This window comes from Camelina sativa, chromosome 3, assembly GCF_030686135.1.
Source record: "Camelina sativa cultivar CO46 ecotype springtype chromosome 3, ASM3068613v1".
NCBI classification, from domain to species: Eukaryota; Viridiplantae; Streptophyta; class Magnoliopsida; order Brassicales; family Brassicaceae; genus Camelina; species Camelina sativa.
The window spans coordinates 28,962,726-28,981,085 of record NC_141882.1 but is presented as its reverse complement, the minus strand read 5'-3'; the positions used below and the strand labels follow the sequence as shown (position 1 = coordinate 28,981,085).

Below are 18,360 nucleotides of genomic sequence, written 5' to 3'. Positions count from 1 at the left end.
AAACAACAAATTAATATACTAAAGTCGTCTTCTTTTGACTCTGCTAAAACCCTTTCTGGGCGAAAGAGGAAAACTTCGAATTTTTTCTTTATCTCTCTCTCTCTCGAGAGATGATAAACTCAATGCCCTATATACCCAAAAACCTACGCCTTCTTCTTCTCCTCTCTTCGTCTTCTATAAAGTCTTGTCCTTTTCCTCTTTCTCTCAGACCCTTTTCTCCACGATCCTTCTCTCTCTCCACCCTCTTCTCTTCTACTTCGTCGTCTTCAATGGAGAAGCACGAAGCTATTGATAATGGTTCCAAGTCTTCTAATTCCTTCGTGTTCAATAAACGAAGAGCTGAAGGAATTGACAAAACCGATAAGAATAAAAGGAATCTTGAACGCAAAAGTCAAAGGCTTAATCCCTCAAACACCATTGCTTACGCACAGGTTTGTTTATATATGAATCATAGACTTCTTCGTTTTTCCAATTTTGGATTTTTAATCCTGATTGAAATTTGATCAATTTAGATACTTGGAACGGGAATGGATACTCAGGATACATCATCTTCTGTGTTACTCTTCTTTGACAAGCAAAGATTCATCTTTAATGCTGGAGAGGTATATAAAACCTGTTACTGATTCAGAAATTTCAAATTGTATGTTTCGTGATCACTTACTTGTATAATTGAATGTAATTTTTAGGGCTTGCAACGTTTCTGTACAGAACATAAGATTAAACTATCAAAGGTTAGTATCATTGAATCTCCTCTGTTTCTGTATGTGTATGATGAGGTGAGTTTGAAATTTGATGATTTGCTGAATGTTTTACAGATTGATCATGTATTTTTGTCACGTGTCTGCTCAGAGACAGCAGGAGGACTTCCAGGTTTGTTCCAGCCTTCGAGTTCTGTCTTTTGTTGCTTGAGCTTTTAGGTTTATGGTGATGCTTAAGTCATTCTTGTTTTGATGTGATAGGTCTTCTACTAACTCTTGCTGGTATTGGGGAAGAAGGTCTTTCGGTGAGTGTTCTTGACATATTGTTTTTGTGTTTCTTGTTGTGTTTGAAATTGCTGAAAGTATTGTTTTTTGTTTGTTACAAAGGTGAATGTATGGGGTCCTTCTGATCTTAATTATTTAGTTGATGCAATGAAGTCGTTTATTCCACGGGCGGCTATGGTTCACACACGGAGTTTTGGTCCTTCTAGTACACCTGATCCTATTGTTCTTGTCAATGACGAAGTTGTGAAAATATCCGCCATTGTCTTAAAACCATGTCACTCTGAGGAAGACTCTGGCAACAAATCTGACGAGCTCTCAGTTGTATATGTATGTGAATTACCTGAAATATTGGGAAAATTTGACTTAGAGAAGGCCAAGAAGGTGTTTGGTGTTAGGCCTGGTCCAAAATATAGCAAGCTTCAGTCTGGACAATCAGTGAAGTCAGATGAAAGAGATATTACGGTTTATCCAAGTGATGTTATGGGACCTTCACTTCCTGGTCCCATTGTTTTCCTTGTGGACTGTCCAACAGAGTCGCACGCTGCAGCACTGTTCTCAGTGAACTCTTTGGAGAGTTATTATTCATGTCCTGATGATCAAACCAATGGAACAAAGTTTGTAAATTGTATTATACATTTAAGCCCATCTTATGTGACAAGTAGTCCTACTTACCAAAGCTGGATGAAGAAGTTTCATTCGACTCAACACATTCTTGCTGGACATCAAAGGTTTGCTCCCTCTTTTTATAGTTGTTTCTACTTTCTAGTCAAAATTATGTAATTTGCTTGGTGCTAATGTTTCGTTTGGTGTATATTATCCAGGAAGAATATGGCTTTCCCAATTCTGAAAGCAAGTTCAAGAATTGCAGCGAGACTTAACTATCTATGCCCGCAGTTCTTTCCTGCTCCTGGATTTTGGCCTTCTCAACTTGCTGATAACTCGATCATTGATCCCACTCTTTCGAACGAGGTTTGCTAATTGCTTTTCTCATGTTAAGTTGTTATATAACTTTGATTCGTCAAATTTGATCAAGTAAAGTTGCATATTCTTACAGTGCTCAAGTTCAAATCTTGCTGAAAGCATTACTGCTGAAAATCTCCTCAAGGTATTGACACTCTCCAACACTTCCAAACTGAATCTATCATTAGCTCTTAAATCTCCTCATCTGTTAACTTTCTCTGTATATTGTGAGCAGTTCAATCTGCGTCCCCTTGCTATCCGTGGGATGGACAGATCTTTTATCCCTGCTCAGTTGACATCCTCAGAAGTAGTGGATGAGCTGCTTTCTGAAATTCCTGAGATTAAAGATAAAAGTGAAGAAATCAAGCTGTTCTGGAATAAACAGCACAACAAGACGATCATCGAAAAGCTATGGCTGACTGAGAGCAACACTGTTCTTCCTAGCTGTCTTGAAGACATTAGACGAGATGACATGGAGTTTGTTCTTTTAGGCACTGGTTCATCTCAGCCTTCAAAATACCGAAACGTCAGTGCAATTTATATTGATTTATTCTCTAGAGGTAGTCTTCTCCTAGATTGTGGCGAAGGAACCTTGGGGCAGCTTAAAAGAAGATATGGTTTAGACGGTGCAGATGAAGCGGTTAAAAAGATGAGATGTATATGGATCTCTCATATCCACGCTGATCACCATGCGGGTCTTGCGAGAATACTAGCTCTTAGAAGCAAGCTTTTGAAAGGAGTGACTCATGAGCCAGTGATTGTAGTTGGACCGAGGCCGCTTAAACGCTTTCTCGATGCATATCAAAGACTTGAGGATTTAGATATGGAGTTTCTTGATTGTAGAAGCACAACAGCAACTTCTTGGGCTTCTTTGGAAAGTGAAGGTGATGCAAAGGGTTCTTTGTTTAGTGAAGGAAGTCCCATTCAGAGTGTCTTCAAAAGATCTGATATCCCGACAGATGATTCTTCGGTTTTGCTTTGTTTAAAGAATCTGAAGAAGGTTCTTAGGGAAACCGGTTTGGAGGATTTGATTAGTTTTCCTGTTGTACATTGTCCTCAAGCCTTTGGTGTCGTTATAAAAGCAGCTGAAAGAGTAAACAGCATTGGAGTACAAATCCCTGGATGGAAAATGGTTTATTCAGGCGACACTAGACCTTGTCCCGAGATCGTTGAAGCATCACGAGATGCAACTGTTCTTATACATGAGGTAACTATATTTTTTTGTAACTCATTCTATGAGTGAGACTTCGACATTTAGAAACTGATTGTTTTTTTGACAGGCGACGTTTGAAGATGCATTGATAGAAGAAGCTTTGGCGAAGAATCACAGCACCACTAAAGAAGCCATCGATATGGGATCTTCAGCGGGTGTGTACCGGATTGTGCTAACGCATTTTAGCCAGAGATATCCAAAGATTCCAGTGATTGATGAGTCGCATATGCATAGTACCTGCATTGCCTTTGATCTGATGAGTATAAACATGGCGGATTTGCAAGTGCTTCCTAAGGTTTTACCGTATTTCAAAACTCTCTTCAGAGATGAGATGGCTGAAGATGAAGATGATGTCGCTATGGATGACTTAAAGGAAAAAGCTTTGTGATGACCCATCAAAGAATGCAATAGGTTGTTTCTTGCTCGTTTGTTCTCTGTTTCTAGTTTTATAGGAGTAAGAGTCTTAATTTAGGACATTGCTGTTTTGAATTGTGTTACATTGGACTAATGATTAAAATCAAGTAGTTGTTACGATGATTTCATACGGTTAACAAGTTTTTTTGTTAGTGTAGACATCTAGTTGATGTAATTTCAGCTATTATACAACAAATTGAACTCACTTGGAATAGGAACAAAAAATGAATGAAGCTTTGGCATGTCATTTATTTAAGTGGATCACTAAGCTCTAATTGTATGGATATATCGTATATGTGGAGTTTTGAGCATACAATCATATAGTAAGATTTCGTCTCATCACTAAGCTTTTATTTTCAAGAAAATTAGTTTGTTTTATATTTATGTTTTTAGCCTAATTAATCCAAATCTATGTCATGGGACTATGCTCCCATAATCTTGAATTAATTGTGAACCTCTTTTAGAATTCTTTGAATGAATAGATAGTGATGAAAATTGCATTTCCATATGCTTTGGTAGGTTTGAAAATCTCTTGATATTTCCTATTACTTTTTCCACAATATTAAAACTAGTATCATAATGTTCATATTTAATGTTATTTAAATAACACTTTTAGATTTGATTGCTGAAATATTTAACTAATGGTTGTATAATGATAAGTTTATTAAAAAAAATTAAAGTGTTGCACTCCATCCTTTATATGTGATTATTATGTCCAAAAACCATAAAAATTATTGCAATCCCTCTGCATCAAACACAAAATTCTGATAAAATACTAAGAGTTGAGACAAGTTTAATGTAGTTCCATAATTCCATTGCAATAACTTACTTTTTTTTTCAAATGGAAACAAATTGATGTATTGATTTTTGAAAGTCTTTTGTTTTTTTTCATAAAATTAAAATGCCTAATCATTTGTTTTTATTTTAAATGCCTAACCAGCTTATATTGCTTTTAGTTGTAATTTACAAGCATTTTAATACAAAAATACCACAACAATGGAAAATGGAAATATAAAGTTGATGAGACAATGAAACTAGAATTGTACCAAAAAAACTCAAACATCTTATTATATAAAGTTGGATTTTGAAAGTTAGTCATTAACATGATTATGACATGTGCCAAATTATCAATCTAAGATTTTGACATGTGTTAAGTTAATATGAATATTTTGAATTCATTGAAATATTATAACAAAAATAAAAAAATTTAGTTAATAGATTATGTATTTATAACTAATGAAGGCAGAATTTATACCTCACATAGATATATTTGACTTTTGATATTATGTAGTAACATATATCATAAAGTATTTGATGTTGTATATATTATGTTGATGGATATAAATTTTATATGTCTCATTATGATTTCAAGATTTTCTTTGATTAATACTTTTTATTTAATAAATAATAATCAGGAAATTTGGCAATAACTAACTGAAATCAGTATATTGTGTTGGTTATACAAATGACTTAAACATTAACATCAATGAATTATTGGCGTAGTAGGTGTGTCGACAAACTTCGCCAACAACAGCAGTATAGGTACCGGTACGACGGCGACTGACTTAGTTACTATCTGACGAAACTCATTATATATATATATATATATATATATATATATATATATATATTTATGGTTTCTTTTTAACCCGAATAGATTGGAGAGTCGCAAAAATCACTTATTTATACTAGCCATGTTATTTATAACATAACACCCTTTCTTATCCAAATCTAAAATTATGTGTCTTAAAATTTAAATTTAATTTCTTTTATTCTTTCGATCTAACAATTTAAAATTCCTAAAAGAAAAAGATGAATGCATATTTAAAATGATTAAAATTCATGTAAGTACATTATAATGTTGAATATTGATGCACACGATACTCTCTGTGTAAGAAAAACCAATATCTTTTTTTTTTAGTCAAAGAAAAAAATACCAATATCTTTATGAAACAAATATATGTCTAGTTAAATAAGATCCGATAGCCACTTTATCACAAATACTTAGGTTCACTCCTAGGGGTGAACCTTTGTATTTACCCCCTTCCCTCTCAACCAATCATAATGTTCCATCTAATATTTCATTTAAAAAATAATTCAAAATTAAATTAAAAAGGAAAACAAATTAAGGAAACAAATCCTGTATACATTTATTTAAGGAAAATTAAATATTGGTTTGGTTTAGATTTTACAATTAAACGAGGTTATATATCGGTTTGGGTTTATAAATGAGAATTAGGATTTTGATTTTACAATTAAAACGAAACTATATGTCGATTTGAGTTTACAAATGAGGTAGTTAGGGTTTAAATTTTACAATTAGAACAAAATTATATGTCGGTTTGGGTTTACAAATGAGGTGGTTATGGTTTAGATTTTACAATTAGAACGAAATTATATGTCGGTTTGGGTTTACAAATGAGATGGTTAGGGTTTAAATTTTAAAATTAGAACGAAATTATATGCCGGTTTGAGTTTATAAATGAGATGGTTAGAGTTTAGATTTTACAATTAGAATGAAATCATATGTCGGTTTGGGTTTACAAATGAGATAGTTATGATTTAGATTTTACAATTAGAATGAAATTATATGTCGGTTTGGCTTTATAAATAAGATAGTTAGGATTTAAATTTTATAATTAGAATGAAATTATATATCGGTTTGGGTTTATAAAAGAACGGTTTAAGTTTTTAATTTTATAATAATGTATACATATTTTATTTCCTTATTTTAGAAGGGGGTGAATGAAAAGGTGTGAACCCAAGTATTGCTCCCACTTTATTGACACAAATTAGCAACAAAATAAAATAAAATGAAGAAGTGGTTATTTCGTGGCTACCTAGCGATAAATTAATCACTTATAAATCTATGACAAACCTTTTCATGGAATAACCACGTAAAATTGGCTAAGCGTATGTAATGTAGTGAGAATGGTTTTTTTTTTGGGTTTTATCTCTGAAGGTAAGGCTTTTTTCAACACTCTCTTATTTTCGCCAGTCAGAATCTGTCATCTAATAAAAATGAATAAAATAAAATTTTAATATTTATCAATAGAAAAATGTTAAAGTTTAATATGTACCAGTTTAAGTTTATAAATAACAACATAAGGTTTACATTTTATAATTAAATGATGTTATATGTCAGTTTAAGTTAATAAAGGATTTAAGGTTTATGTTTTTACAATTAAAAAAGGTTATATATCGGTTTAGATTTATAAAAGAAGATTATGGTTTAGATTTATAAAAGAAGATTATGGTTTAGATTTTACAATTAGATGAGGTATATGTCGATTTAGATTTATAAAAGAGTATTAGAGTTTTGATTTTATAATGAAACGAAATTATATGTGAGGTTGGTATATAAATGAAGAGTAAAATTTATATTTTATAATTAAACGATGTTATATTCCGTTATGGTTTAAAATTAGAATTTAGATTTTACAATTACATGAAATTACCACATGTGGTGCAACTATGAAAAAATTATAAAGTAAGCTATTTAAATATAGTATGACATGGTGCAATTTTATTAGCCAGAAGCCTAAAACACTGAGTTACGCATCCCGTTAAGGAGCACACGGAAAGTGATTGAAAGACTTTTAGCTAGTCACCAAAATTATGCCATTATTCTTTATCCAATCCAATATGCATTATTGTTTTAGGCATGGATTTGTAGAGTGTGGAGAAGAGATATATTTTTTTTCTTAAAAGGATTCGGACAAATGTAGAGACTAGAGACGTCGAGTTCCTACTCGCTCTCTCTAAGTGTTTCATTTGATTAATTTTCTGAAGAAAAAGATGAAACATTTGTGTTTACATTTTCATTTGAAGCATATTATAGGAGAACTAACTTTTGCATCTATACAATAAAATCGACTTTTATTTCTCTATAAGTTAAGAAACCCCCCAAACCCAAAAGAGAGAAACAAAACTAACAACTGTAAAAGGACAGAGAGAAAGGTAGTTGCTGAGGAAGCATCTTGTCTTAATCATCAGAGAGAAACTTCTAGTCATTTTTCGTTATCCTTCACTCTTTTTAGGAAGATGAAGAGAGGAAACATTGTATCTTTTGCTTTCCTCATAATGCTATCGAGGATGCTGAATTATCACTAGAACTGAATCTTTTTGCTTTTCGTAGTTTGAATATGGCATTGGCTGCAAACAGAGATTCAATCACAGAACGAGTTACATATATAACTCTCGCTTGATCATCCCAATGGAACAAGAGAGCATAAAACGAAATGACTTACCACTCCGATGTTCCATTCCTGACTTCTGAATTCTTTGAAAGATTTTGCGTCCATTTCCTGAAATTTGTAGTTATATAGATTATTAGCATAAGTAGAACATTACTGCAACTAAAACATATTAGCAAATCAAGATAAGGCAAAAGCGAGTTTACATTGTGTTACTTACCATGCTATAAATAGGAGGAATCATTGTATTCTCTTTGGGTTTTAGTGTAGGCATTACTGAGAAGCGAGGTGCCATGTCCTGTGACCTAAAAGTCCAACTACCAAATGTATAGTTTGGAACTTCATTAGTTCTTGACCAAAGTGAGAGCATAAAAAAATGAACTTGAGAAGTTGAATAGTGGGATCATAACTTACCCAATATAGAGAAAAATGCAGAACTGAGCCCATTCTCGAATTAGCAACCGGAGCCAATAGTTCTGCGAGGAGTTATCCATGTTCATATAGATCTGCCAAACGTCAAGGTGAGTGTGTGAGTATAAACAACGAAGCAGCAAACCCAACATGATGTGAATATAAAAGAAAGATATGCTCATACCACAGTTTCTGGCATGGCTACAATCTGCATAGCTCCTTGGAATTTTCTGAAACCAAAAACAAAAGAAAGATATAAAACTCTTAGCCAGCTATGTACTTTCATCTACCACAAAACTGAGGGTTAATGGCAAAACGTACTTGAACATAATATATTTAGCATACACAGCATCATGCATAGCTTGAACATTCTCATCCTCAATGAAACTCAGCTGTTCTCGTAACACCGATAAGTTTTGCGATATGTGGTGGAATATAACATAGAATGAGATAATGTAGTTAAGTATCAGAAGCACCTGGAGAAAGTAAAAAAAAAAGATTGGTTCATCATCATCATCTGGTAAGTAAGTAAAAACAGTAGCTTCAAATGAGTAGATAAGAATGTAAAAATCACTCACCGCAAAATAAGGAACAGAAGCTCTGTATCCGACAAGAGTCAAGTAAAAAACACAACCAAGAGAAGCTGTGGTTCTACGTTCAGTCAACGAGAGCCGTTCACAAGTGATGCAATAACCATGAGAGATGAGTAAAAAAGACACAAATGAAGCTGTCTGAAACAGAACACCAGTCACATACACACCAAAAGACATCCAAAGAGAGCAAATGTGATGGTGAAAACATGAATGCCTACATCACACCAAAACACAGGATTCATCAATTTTTGCCAAAGGAACATTAACAGCAATAATAATAAAATTCAGAAAGAGGACTTACCAAAAGAGGAAAGACAGAGTGAGCTGTAAGGCTTTGATTAATGGAACTGAAGCAAGAGTCCATTGTAAACTATTCGTCTGCTCTAAAACAAAAACACATAATCAAAAATCAAATTGTGTTTATAAGAGAACAAAAATCAAAAACAGAATCATCTGAATTCATGGTTACAACAATAAATCAAAACCCAAGAGTGAAAAAAATCGAAGCTTTATACAAAATTAAGAGATTAGAATTGACCTGAACGTGTCGATTTTTAAAAGTGTTAACCGTCCAAGAACAAGCAGAGAGAGACCAGATCGATAGAAAGGTTAAGTAGAGAACTGGGAGATGACGATACGAATCATCGACGCCATTGATGCCCTGAGATTCTTCCATTGAAAGCTTAATTAATCTCCGAGAAGAATGAGATTTTTTTTTTTTTTGTATATATATATTTTTGGAAGCTTCACAATTCTGTTTGAGGGTTTCTAATTCTATAAGTTATATGAATCTCTTTAATATTTTGACACTTGTCTTTTTGCACTAATTATAATTTTGGTGTTTTTCTTTTTTTTGGATAAACCAAATTAATTAAAGACTTAACTGCCGGTAGATCAATTCCACTAATATCTCCAACTAATTAAATTACTCAGTTTTATTTTCATGCAATTTCATACAAGATTATCATAAACTATACTCATTCTGTATTAATAATTTTGTTATTACATGTTTGTAATATATATATATATTTTAAATCATAAATTAATTATTTTTTGTATATTAATAATTTAATATGTAGGTGAACCTTTTTGTATTGTTTAGAATTGGAATAAATAAAAGGTAGTTTATTATTGTTTGAGTCATCGGAAAAACAGGAGAGCATAAAAAGAAGGTGGAGAAGAGGGAGAGGAGACTGGAGAGCAAGACATGCGAACAAAATGGCCATTCAACTAACCCACTCTCTCTCTCTCTCTCTCCTTTTTGTCGTTGAGTTTTGATCACCAATACCATTTTTTTAATGTAATTTTTTGTTGGTCGTTGTGACTTTTCTCTTAATTTTAATATTTTTTAATTTTTTATGTATGTTTGTTTGTATGTGTAGTTCGTTGATTTCGTGGTGCAGTTTACCACTTAAATCAGATGCTTATTTGGAACGTGGAAAACACTACAAAACAACTTCAAGTCAAAACATCGATTTTTTTTTTTTTTTTTTTTTTTTTTTTTTTTTGTAGTTTAAATAAAATATAACAGGTTGATGATATAATTTGGACAAGTACTGCAATAGAATTACTTATAAAATAATAATTATAACGGGTAGAGAGAAAGATTCATGTAGGGGCATATATGCAAACATGCCACTGTTTTATAAAGAAATACTTATTATAAAACTATATGACCACACAACATTATCCAAAATTGTATACTACGTACAATTAACAGATGTTATTTTGACCAGAATAACATTTGATGTTTAATCTCAGCTAGTCTTAACCTCTAAACACCAATTAAGCATCAAACTAATCATCAAGTCGACGAACTTTAAGACCATTGACTACAAACGGCGAGCGAGGCAACAACAACACCGTCACATTTTGACCACAGTAACGACGTTGCTCGATGAATCTTTGGTCTTTGTTCTCGAGTTGCTCTCTTAATGCTTGTCTTCTGTGTTTGATCTAATGGTTTTCCAGCTATTATTATTTTATTATACAATCACCATTCAATTCTTGAAAGTATTGGTTTTTCAAGAAAGGGAGCAAATTTTATCTACGGACAACCTGGTACATACATACATGATGTGCATACGATTAGCATTCATTGGACAACATGTTTCAAGATCATATCGCACGTTTCAAACTCTCTCTTATCACCAAGATTGCTTCACTGATTTGGCAATTGCATGAACAGTAGGAATCATCTCTATCTCTTGCAAAGAATACAATATTTTTGTAAACGAAATCAACATTGGATTTTCCAAATACAGATCAATGGACAAATTAAAAAATCAGTGACCTTTTAAAGGTTCATAATGAAACAAGTACTGTACATTAAAATTTAAAACTCACATTTGCATAATTGCACTGGCCGTGATATAGATGATGGACTGGGCTTAAGTTTAGGCCTGACTTAAAGTTTACCGCTCCAAAGGTTATTATTTTTACACAATCACTTCCGCTTTATTATATTTTTTGTCTATCTATAGTTCTATACTAACGAATACAGTGAAAATATTTTGGTAATTGAAAAAGTAACTTGAAACCACTCGAAAAGACACAATGAATTTAATCAATTTATCATGATGACTAATTCAATTCAAGAGTATATAATATGCTAATACCATTCTTTTACAGACATTATATGGAAAAATGTAAGAATAATAATAGAGTTGACAAAAAAAAAAGGATTTGAGAGTGTGCAAAAAAGAAAAAAAGAAAAAAAAGAAGTGCAGCTTCAGCTTTAAGACGGAGGAGAGGAGACGCATGCAAAGAAGGTAATGATGTTGTCTCTGTCGACCTACGCAGTCCTCTCTCTCTCTCTCTCACACGCCCTTTGTTTTTTTTTTCTACGCCTCTGACGTTCCCCATTCCCTATCCTATTGTACCTTTGTTACCCCTCCATTTTCACCTCATTTACACTTCTGCCACTCTCTATAAAAATAAACTAGGCTAAGGAATTTAGACTTACAAGTTACAATTGCTAAAAACCTAGTCATATAGTTTCATATTACTACATGCTTGTAATGTATAAGATTGATATATATGTATGTGATATATGAATTGGTAGTTGAACATACTTAATGGAAGGAATGCCAACTATTTCATTAGATTTAATCAAAGTTTCACTAAAAATAATTAATTGCTAATTTTACTAGATTATGATCATCCAAAGGATGGTACAGTTGACGTTGTAAATATTTATTTACAGTTTTATAGTTAATTTTTCTAAATGTTAAACTAACTATAACATGTCATTATTTACATACACTTTATATATTTTTTTTAGTTCTAATACTATTGAAACGAAAAAATTAACAATTATGCCCATGAGAAGGGTACTTTAGACAAAAAGAGAAATATAGTTTTCTCCTTGAGGTGTTGTTGTTGGCTTATGAAATGTGCCAATCAGAAAAAAAAAAAAAAATGCAACACCACTATCAAATCATAGGTTAAAATAAAAAATTATTAAAACTAAATTATAATATATATAATTTAAAAAAGCTAAAAATAATAATAATAAAAATTCAAAGTTGCCATGAACGAGCTAGAGGAAAAAAAAAAACACAAAGTAGATAAACATCTAAAACAACAAACAGTACAGCAGTGTAGCTCTATGATTTGTTTTCTACATACATCTTCCTCCTCGTCTCTTCTACTACTTTTCTCTTTCTTCTTTTGTACCTTCCATTAAAAATTTCTAGGGTTCTTTTTTCTTTTTTTTTCTAAAGTTTTCAATTTTTATTCAATGAGAGCTCGGAGAAGGAGAATATGGGTTTGAGAACTGATACTATGGCTTCTCCGTTTCGAGTTATTTGGGGAATCGTGGTTTCTAATGGCTGAGTCTACTCGGTGATTCTGTTTTGTATCCGTCACGAGAAGAATTATAATAAAGTTTGTAACTTTTTTTTTTTTTCTAGGTGTGAGTTTGTGTTTGTTTCCAGAGAAAAGTTCGAATCTTTTTTCTTTTTCGGTGTTTGTAAAAGGGAAAGGTGTATTCTTGGGGGGAAAAAGTCTTTGTTTTTTCTTTCTTCTCTTGTGTTTTTGGTATTTGAGCTCTTAAAAAGGATAGATTTTGTCTTTGTGTCACCCTTTCGAGAGATTACACGAAGAAAAGCCTCTGCTATGTGTTTTCAAGTCGTTAAGGAAAACATAATTCGAGGTAATGTGATTTGTGAAGTCACTCCAAGTGCTTAGGATTTTGAGATGGTTTAGATTTGATTGGAGATTTGGAGTTGTTTCTTCAAGCTGTGGAGTTTGTGGTGGATTAGGAAGCTCTGTGTCTCCTTTTTTTAGTATGTTGTGGTTTTTTTAAGGTTTTCTTCTGTTAGAAAAAGAGTAGACTTTGGTTATCATTTGGAGGGGTGATTACAGTCAGTTGTGGATTCTGTGACTGTGATTAAGAAGAAGATTAGTTTTGAGGAGTAATGGCAATGTCTTGCAAGGATAAGTTGGGATGTTTGGACAATGGGAAGTATGTGAGATACACACCTGAACAAGTTGAAGCACTTGAGAGGCTTTATCATGAATGTCCTAAACCGAGTTCTATTCGCCGTCAGCAGCTGATCAGAGAGTGTCCTATTCTCTCTAACATTGAGCCTAAACAGATCAAAGTGTGGTTTCAGAACCGAAGGTAATGATTAAGAATTGCAGTAATTGGAAATTTCTTTGGTCTTCTGTGCTCTCTATCTAGTTGATCCAATCTTTGTGTTTTTTCGTTTCTGTTGTAAACTTCAGATGTAGAGAGAAACAAAGGAAAGAGGCCTCACGGCTTCAAGCTGTGAATCGGAAGCTGACGGCAATGAACAAGCTCTTGATGGAGGAGAATGATAGGTTGCAGAAGCAAGTGTCACAGCTGGTCCATGAAAACAGCTACTTCCGTCAACATACTCACAATGTGAGAATTCTACTCTTGCAATATCTTCACTTCTCTTATCTTAACGAGTTCTAGAATGTTTCTTTAAGGACAATAGTTTCCTTTAAATGGTATAAGCCTTGATTTTGTTTTTTTCTGGTTTCACAGCCTTCACTCCCAGCCAAAGACACAAGCTGTGAATCGGTGGTGACGAGTGGTCAGCACCAATTGGCGTCTCAGAATCCTCCAAGAGATGCTAGTCCTGCAGGGTTGGTTCTTTGATTGGAATATAGTTACTCTGTTAGATAAAAATTTCACTTTTCCATATTTTTCTGAGGTCCAATGATACATTTTATGTTTTCAGACTTTTGTCCATGGCAGAAGAAACTTTAGCAGAGTTTCTTTCAAAGGCAACTGGAACCGCTGTTGAGTGGGTACAGATGCCTGGAATGAAGGTATGCCCTTGATTCAATTCCTCTAATTTTGTTTTCGTTACTTGCATATAGTGTAAGATATCAAATAGTTATTCTGCTTTTTCCTTAATGGTTGTTTTGTATCTCTGTAACAGCCTGGTCCGGATTCCATTGGAATCATCGCTATTTCTCATGGTTGCACTGGTGTGGCAGCACGTGCCTGTGGCCTAGTGGGTCTTGAGCCTACAAGGGTATGTGTTTAGAGTCATTCTCATCGCTGATTTATACAGTTTTATTCTATCCCATGTGTGTTTGTATACATATTTAACAAATTAATTTGGTCTCTCTATTTTCTAGGTTGCAGAGATCGTCAAGGATCGTCCTTCGTGGTTCCGCGAATGTCGAGCTGTTGATGTTATGAATGTGTTGCCAACCGCCAATGGTGGAACCATTGAGCTGCTTTACGTGCAGGTTAGTTATATAAACTATATATGCTACAATTAGTATTTTTTTTTTGTAATGACCGCCATCTTCTTGTTTTTTACAGCTCTATGCACCAACTACGTTGGCCCCACCACGCGATTTCTGGCTGTTGCGTTACACCTCTGTTTTAGAAGATGGCAGCCTTGTGGTATGTTGCTCTAAGTATATGCTTTATTTTTGTGTGTTGGTTTTCTTATACATGTTGATCCTTTTCTCACTGAGTAACTAATTTTCTAGGTCTGTGAGAGATCTCTTAAGAGCACTCAGAACGGTCCTAGTATGCCACTGGTTCAGAATTTTGTTAGAGCAGAGATGCTTCCCAGTGGGTACTTGATACGGCCTTGTGATGGTGGTGGCTCAATCATACACATAGTGGATCATATGGATTTGGAGGTAACAACCCTCTCTGCACTAATTCTAATGAATCAATCAATCAGTGTCTTGGAAATGTTAACCAAACTTTTTGGATATTTGTTCTGTTAAATAGGCTTGTAGCGTGCCTGAGGTCTTGCGCCCGCTCTATGAGTCACCAAAAGTACTTGCACAAAAGACAACAATGGCAGTATGTTAATTAAACTCATTTATTCTCCTAAGCTTGCATTCTAATATAAAAACTTATTGTTCTTGAATGATGTACATTTATCCAATTTGTCTCAAAGGCACTGCGTCAACTCAAGCAAATAGCACAAGAAGTTACTCAGACTAATAGTAGTGTTAATGGATGGGGACGGCGTCCTGCTGCCTTAAGAGCTCTCAGTCAGAGGCTAAGCAGGTATTTATATACATTATGATTTGCCTCTTCTTTTTGGTGGGTTTGGGTTCTATATATTGCTATCTTATACATTTTTTTCACTACAGAGGTTTTAATGAAGCTGTTAACGGTTTCACTGATGAAGGATGGTCAGTGATAGGAGATAGCATGGATGATGTCACAATCACTGTTAACTCTTCTCCAGACAAGCTAATGGGTTTAAATCTTGCATTTTCCAATGGCTTTGCTCCAGTAAGCAGTGTTGTTTTATGCGCAAAAGCATCCATGCTTTTACAGGTCAGTGCACCACTTTTTTTTTATAGATCAACTGATGATTATTGCAACACTTTTTCACCTTTTTTTTTGGGATTTTGCAACTACAGAATGTTCCTCCAGCGATCCTGCTGCGGTTTCTGAGGGAGCATAGATCAGAATGGGCTGACAACAACATTGATGCGTATTTAGCTGCAGCAGTTAAAGTGGGGCCTTGTAGTGCCCGAGTTGGAGGATTTGGAGGCCAAGTTATACTTCCACTTGCTCATACAATAGAGCATGAAGAGGTTAGTTCAAGTTTCTTCGATACCCTTAATTGTTTTCTTCTATCTTCATAATTTAAGTTGAAGTAATGTTTGGTGTTGTTTTCATTCTCAGTTCATGGAAGTCATCAAACTGGAAGGTCTTGGTCATTCACCTGAAGATGCAATCGTTCCAAGAGATATCTTCCTGCTTCAAGTGAGTACTTAAGGTTGTCTATTCTGCATAAGGTTTTAATGAAGATCTCTAGTACTGTACGTAAAATATATGTTTCTTGTGATTAGCTTTGTAGCGGAATGGATGAAAGTGCTGTAGGAACCTGTGCTGAACTTATATTTGCTCCAATCGACGCTTCTTTTGCTGATGATGCACCTCTGCTTCCTTCTGGTTTTCGTATTATCCCTCTTGATTCCGCTAAGGTTAGAAGAAATAATGTTTTCCATTGTAGTCTTCTATTTTTTTTCAGTTTTTCAGAAACTTGAGCTTTTCTTGAACTCGAAAGCAGGAAGTATCTAGTCCAAACCGAACCTTGGATCTTGCTTCGGCACTGGAAGTTGGTTCAGCTGGAACAAAAGCCTCAACTGATCAATCAGGAAACTCGACATGTGCAAGATCTGTGATGACAATAGCATTTGAGTTTGGTATCGAGAGCCATATGCAAGAACATGTAGCATCCATGGCTAGGCAGTATGTTCGAAGTATCATATCATCTGTGCAGAGAGTAGCATTGGCTCTTTCTCCTTCTCATATCAGTTCACAAGTTGGTCTACGCACTCCTTTGGGTACTCCTGAAGCCCAAACACTTGCTCGTTGGATCTGCCAGAGTTACAGGTATAAGCCAAATTATCAAATATGTTCTACATTTCCACCAAATCAACAATGTATAGGTTTTAAAGCTAACTCATTTTGTCTGTTGATAATAGGGGTTACATGGGTGTTGAGCTACTTAAATCAAACAGCGAAGGCAATGAATCTGTTCTTAAGAATCTTTGGCATCACACGGATGCTATAATCTGCTGCTCAATGAAGGTAACAACAACACAACATTAATCGAAAATAGTACTTAACTAGTATATTCGCTAATCTGTTTTGGGATTTGAAATATGGGTTAGGCCTTGCCCGTCTTCACATTTGCAAATCAGGCAGGACTTGACATGCTGGAGACTACATTAGTTGCTCTTCAAGACATCTCTTTGGAGAAGATATTTGATGACAATGGAAGAAAGACTCTTTGCTCTGAGTTCCCACAGATCATGCAACAGGTTTTAGAAACATTCTCTGATCTACCTTCATTCTTGTCCAATTTCTATTTTACTTTTGTGACTTACGGAGATCTTTGTTTTAGGGGTTTGCCTGCCTTCAAGGTGGGATATGCCTGTCAAGCATGGGGAGACCAGTTTCGTATGAAAGAGCAGTTGCTTGGAAAGTACTAAATGAAGAAGAGAATGCTCATTGCATCTGCTTTGTGTTTATCAATTGGTCCTTTGTTTGAGATTTGCTGTATTTGTTCTCTTTTTTTCAGACGAAGCTTTTGCCTTTTGGCTGTTCTAAAACGGTCAGGTTGTTTTTCTTGATGTTGCTGTGAACACATAAACAGTGTTTTTTTTGAAAACTCAAGAATTATTTGCTTTGTTGTAATTTGATTATGAGTGATGGATGATGATGATGATCCTTTTCTTTTCTAGTTCTTGTTGCATTTAGCTTTCCAAAATTTTATGCGACTTCTTTACAAAAGAAATTGCCCATCACACAATTTATCTTCTTTTCCTTTCCTTAAATATATGTCAATCATTACACTAATGGACTCAACCATGGCCATCTCTATCTGGTGTAGGTTTCCCTAACGACAATTTGGATTGTTTAGGATAAGATTGCGATTTTTTTATAAAGGTAACCGGAGGCAAACCAAAATCTAAATTAATCTTTGAGAGCTCTAATTTAATAAACCTCAGCCTAAAATGAATCGATTAACTAACGGATCACTATAATTTGGTTCAAGGCTGAGATTCAGAGAAATGCTAAAACTGTAGACAGTGTTGATTACAATCCAAACCCCACCTCGAAAATTTAAAATGACTATTGTTAATATATAAACGGTTATGATTAATCCACTAATCGTGGGTTTTAGGTGAAAGTCCAAAATAAACCTAAACTTAACATGATATCAAAGCCCAAATTTAACAGATATAAATATTGTTTCTAGTAAAATCAAACAAAAATGTCTATCCAAAGTTTTCTTGGATCATATCAAATTAGTAAATTATAATTCAAAATAATTTTATATAATTATAGGATATTTCTTTACGTATCTAAACCATAAATTTGGTTTCACTTCAATGAAACTTTTACGAGCTAAAAATTATAAAATACTGAAATATTTTAATTTAAATCAGACGAAAAAGTATTAATGTTGGCCATTTGTTGAGGATGAATATTGTGTGCCCGATAATTGAAAAAGAATTATTTGTTTTTAATTTGAATTCAATTTCCTCAAAAAGATATTTAGAAAATGGATGAAGCAATTATGTAACCCTTAAAGCAAGACCTATAAAATCCGTAT

At 33.9% G+C, this 18,360-nt stretch overlaps 3 protein-coding genes across 3 annotated transcripts; 2 read left to right on the top strand and 1 right to left on the bottom strand.

Annotated features, from left to right (window-relative positions):
- Positions 1-20: 20 nt before the first annotated feature.
- Positions 21-3,693, top strand: LOC104778137 (tRNase Z TRZ3, mitochondrial). Its single transcript, XM_010502508.3, has 10 exons — positions 21-431; positions 513-602; positions 687-731; positions 816-870; positions 960-1,003; positions 1,086-1,711; positions 1,805-1,952; positions 2,038-2,088; positions 2,179-3,150; positions 3,224-3,693. The coding sequence occupies exons 1-10, from the start codon at positions 111-113 to the stop codon at positions 3,542-3,544; spliced, it is 2,673 nt and encodes an 890-aa protein (XP_010500810.1). The 5' UTR covers positions 21-110; the 3' UTR covers positions 3,545-3,693.
- Positions 3,694-7,293: 3,600 nt separating this feature from the next.
- On the bottom strand, positions 7,294-9,570 carry LOC104778136 (uncharacterized). The gene is made up of 9 exons (XM_010502507.2): positions 9,309-9,570; positions 9,072-9,148; positions 8,756-8,984; positions 8,499-8,653; positions 8,362-8,407; positions 8,181-8,272; positions 7,987-8,083; positions 7,821-7,877; positions 7,294-7,725 (listed from the first exon to the last, which is right to left on the bottom strand). The coding sequence occupies exons 1-9, from the start codon at positions 9,444-9,446 to the stop codon at positions 7,657-7,659; spliced, it is 960 nt and encodes a 319-aa protein (XP_010500809.1). The 5' UTR covers positions 9,447-9,570; the 3' UTR covers positions 7,294-7,656.
- A 2,709-nt stretch (positions 9,571-12,279) lies between these two features.
- LOC104778134 (homeobox-leucine zipper protein ATHB-15) lies at positions 12,280-17,484 on the top strand. Its single transcript, XM_087507002.1, has 18 exons — positions 12,280-13,397; positions 13,502-13,661; positions 13,788-13,888; positions 13,984-14,074; positions 14,188-14,283; positions 14,390-14,503; positions 14,580-14,663; positions 14,753-14,908; positions 15,003-15,077; positions 15,175-15,287; positions 15,374-15,563; positions 15,650-15,826; positions 15,918-15,998; positions 16,085-16,219; positions 16,306-16,631; positions 16,724-16,829; positions 16,913-17,062; positions 17,146-17,484. Exons 1-18 carry the CDS (start codon positions 13,192-13,194, stop codon positions 17,290-17,292), a joined length of 2,508 nt encoding a protein of 835 aa, XP_087363128.1. The 5' UTR covers positions 12,280-13,191; the 3' UTR covers positions 17,293-17,484.
- The last annotated feature ends 876 nt before the right edge of the window (positions 17,485-18,360 follow it).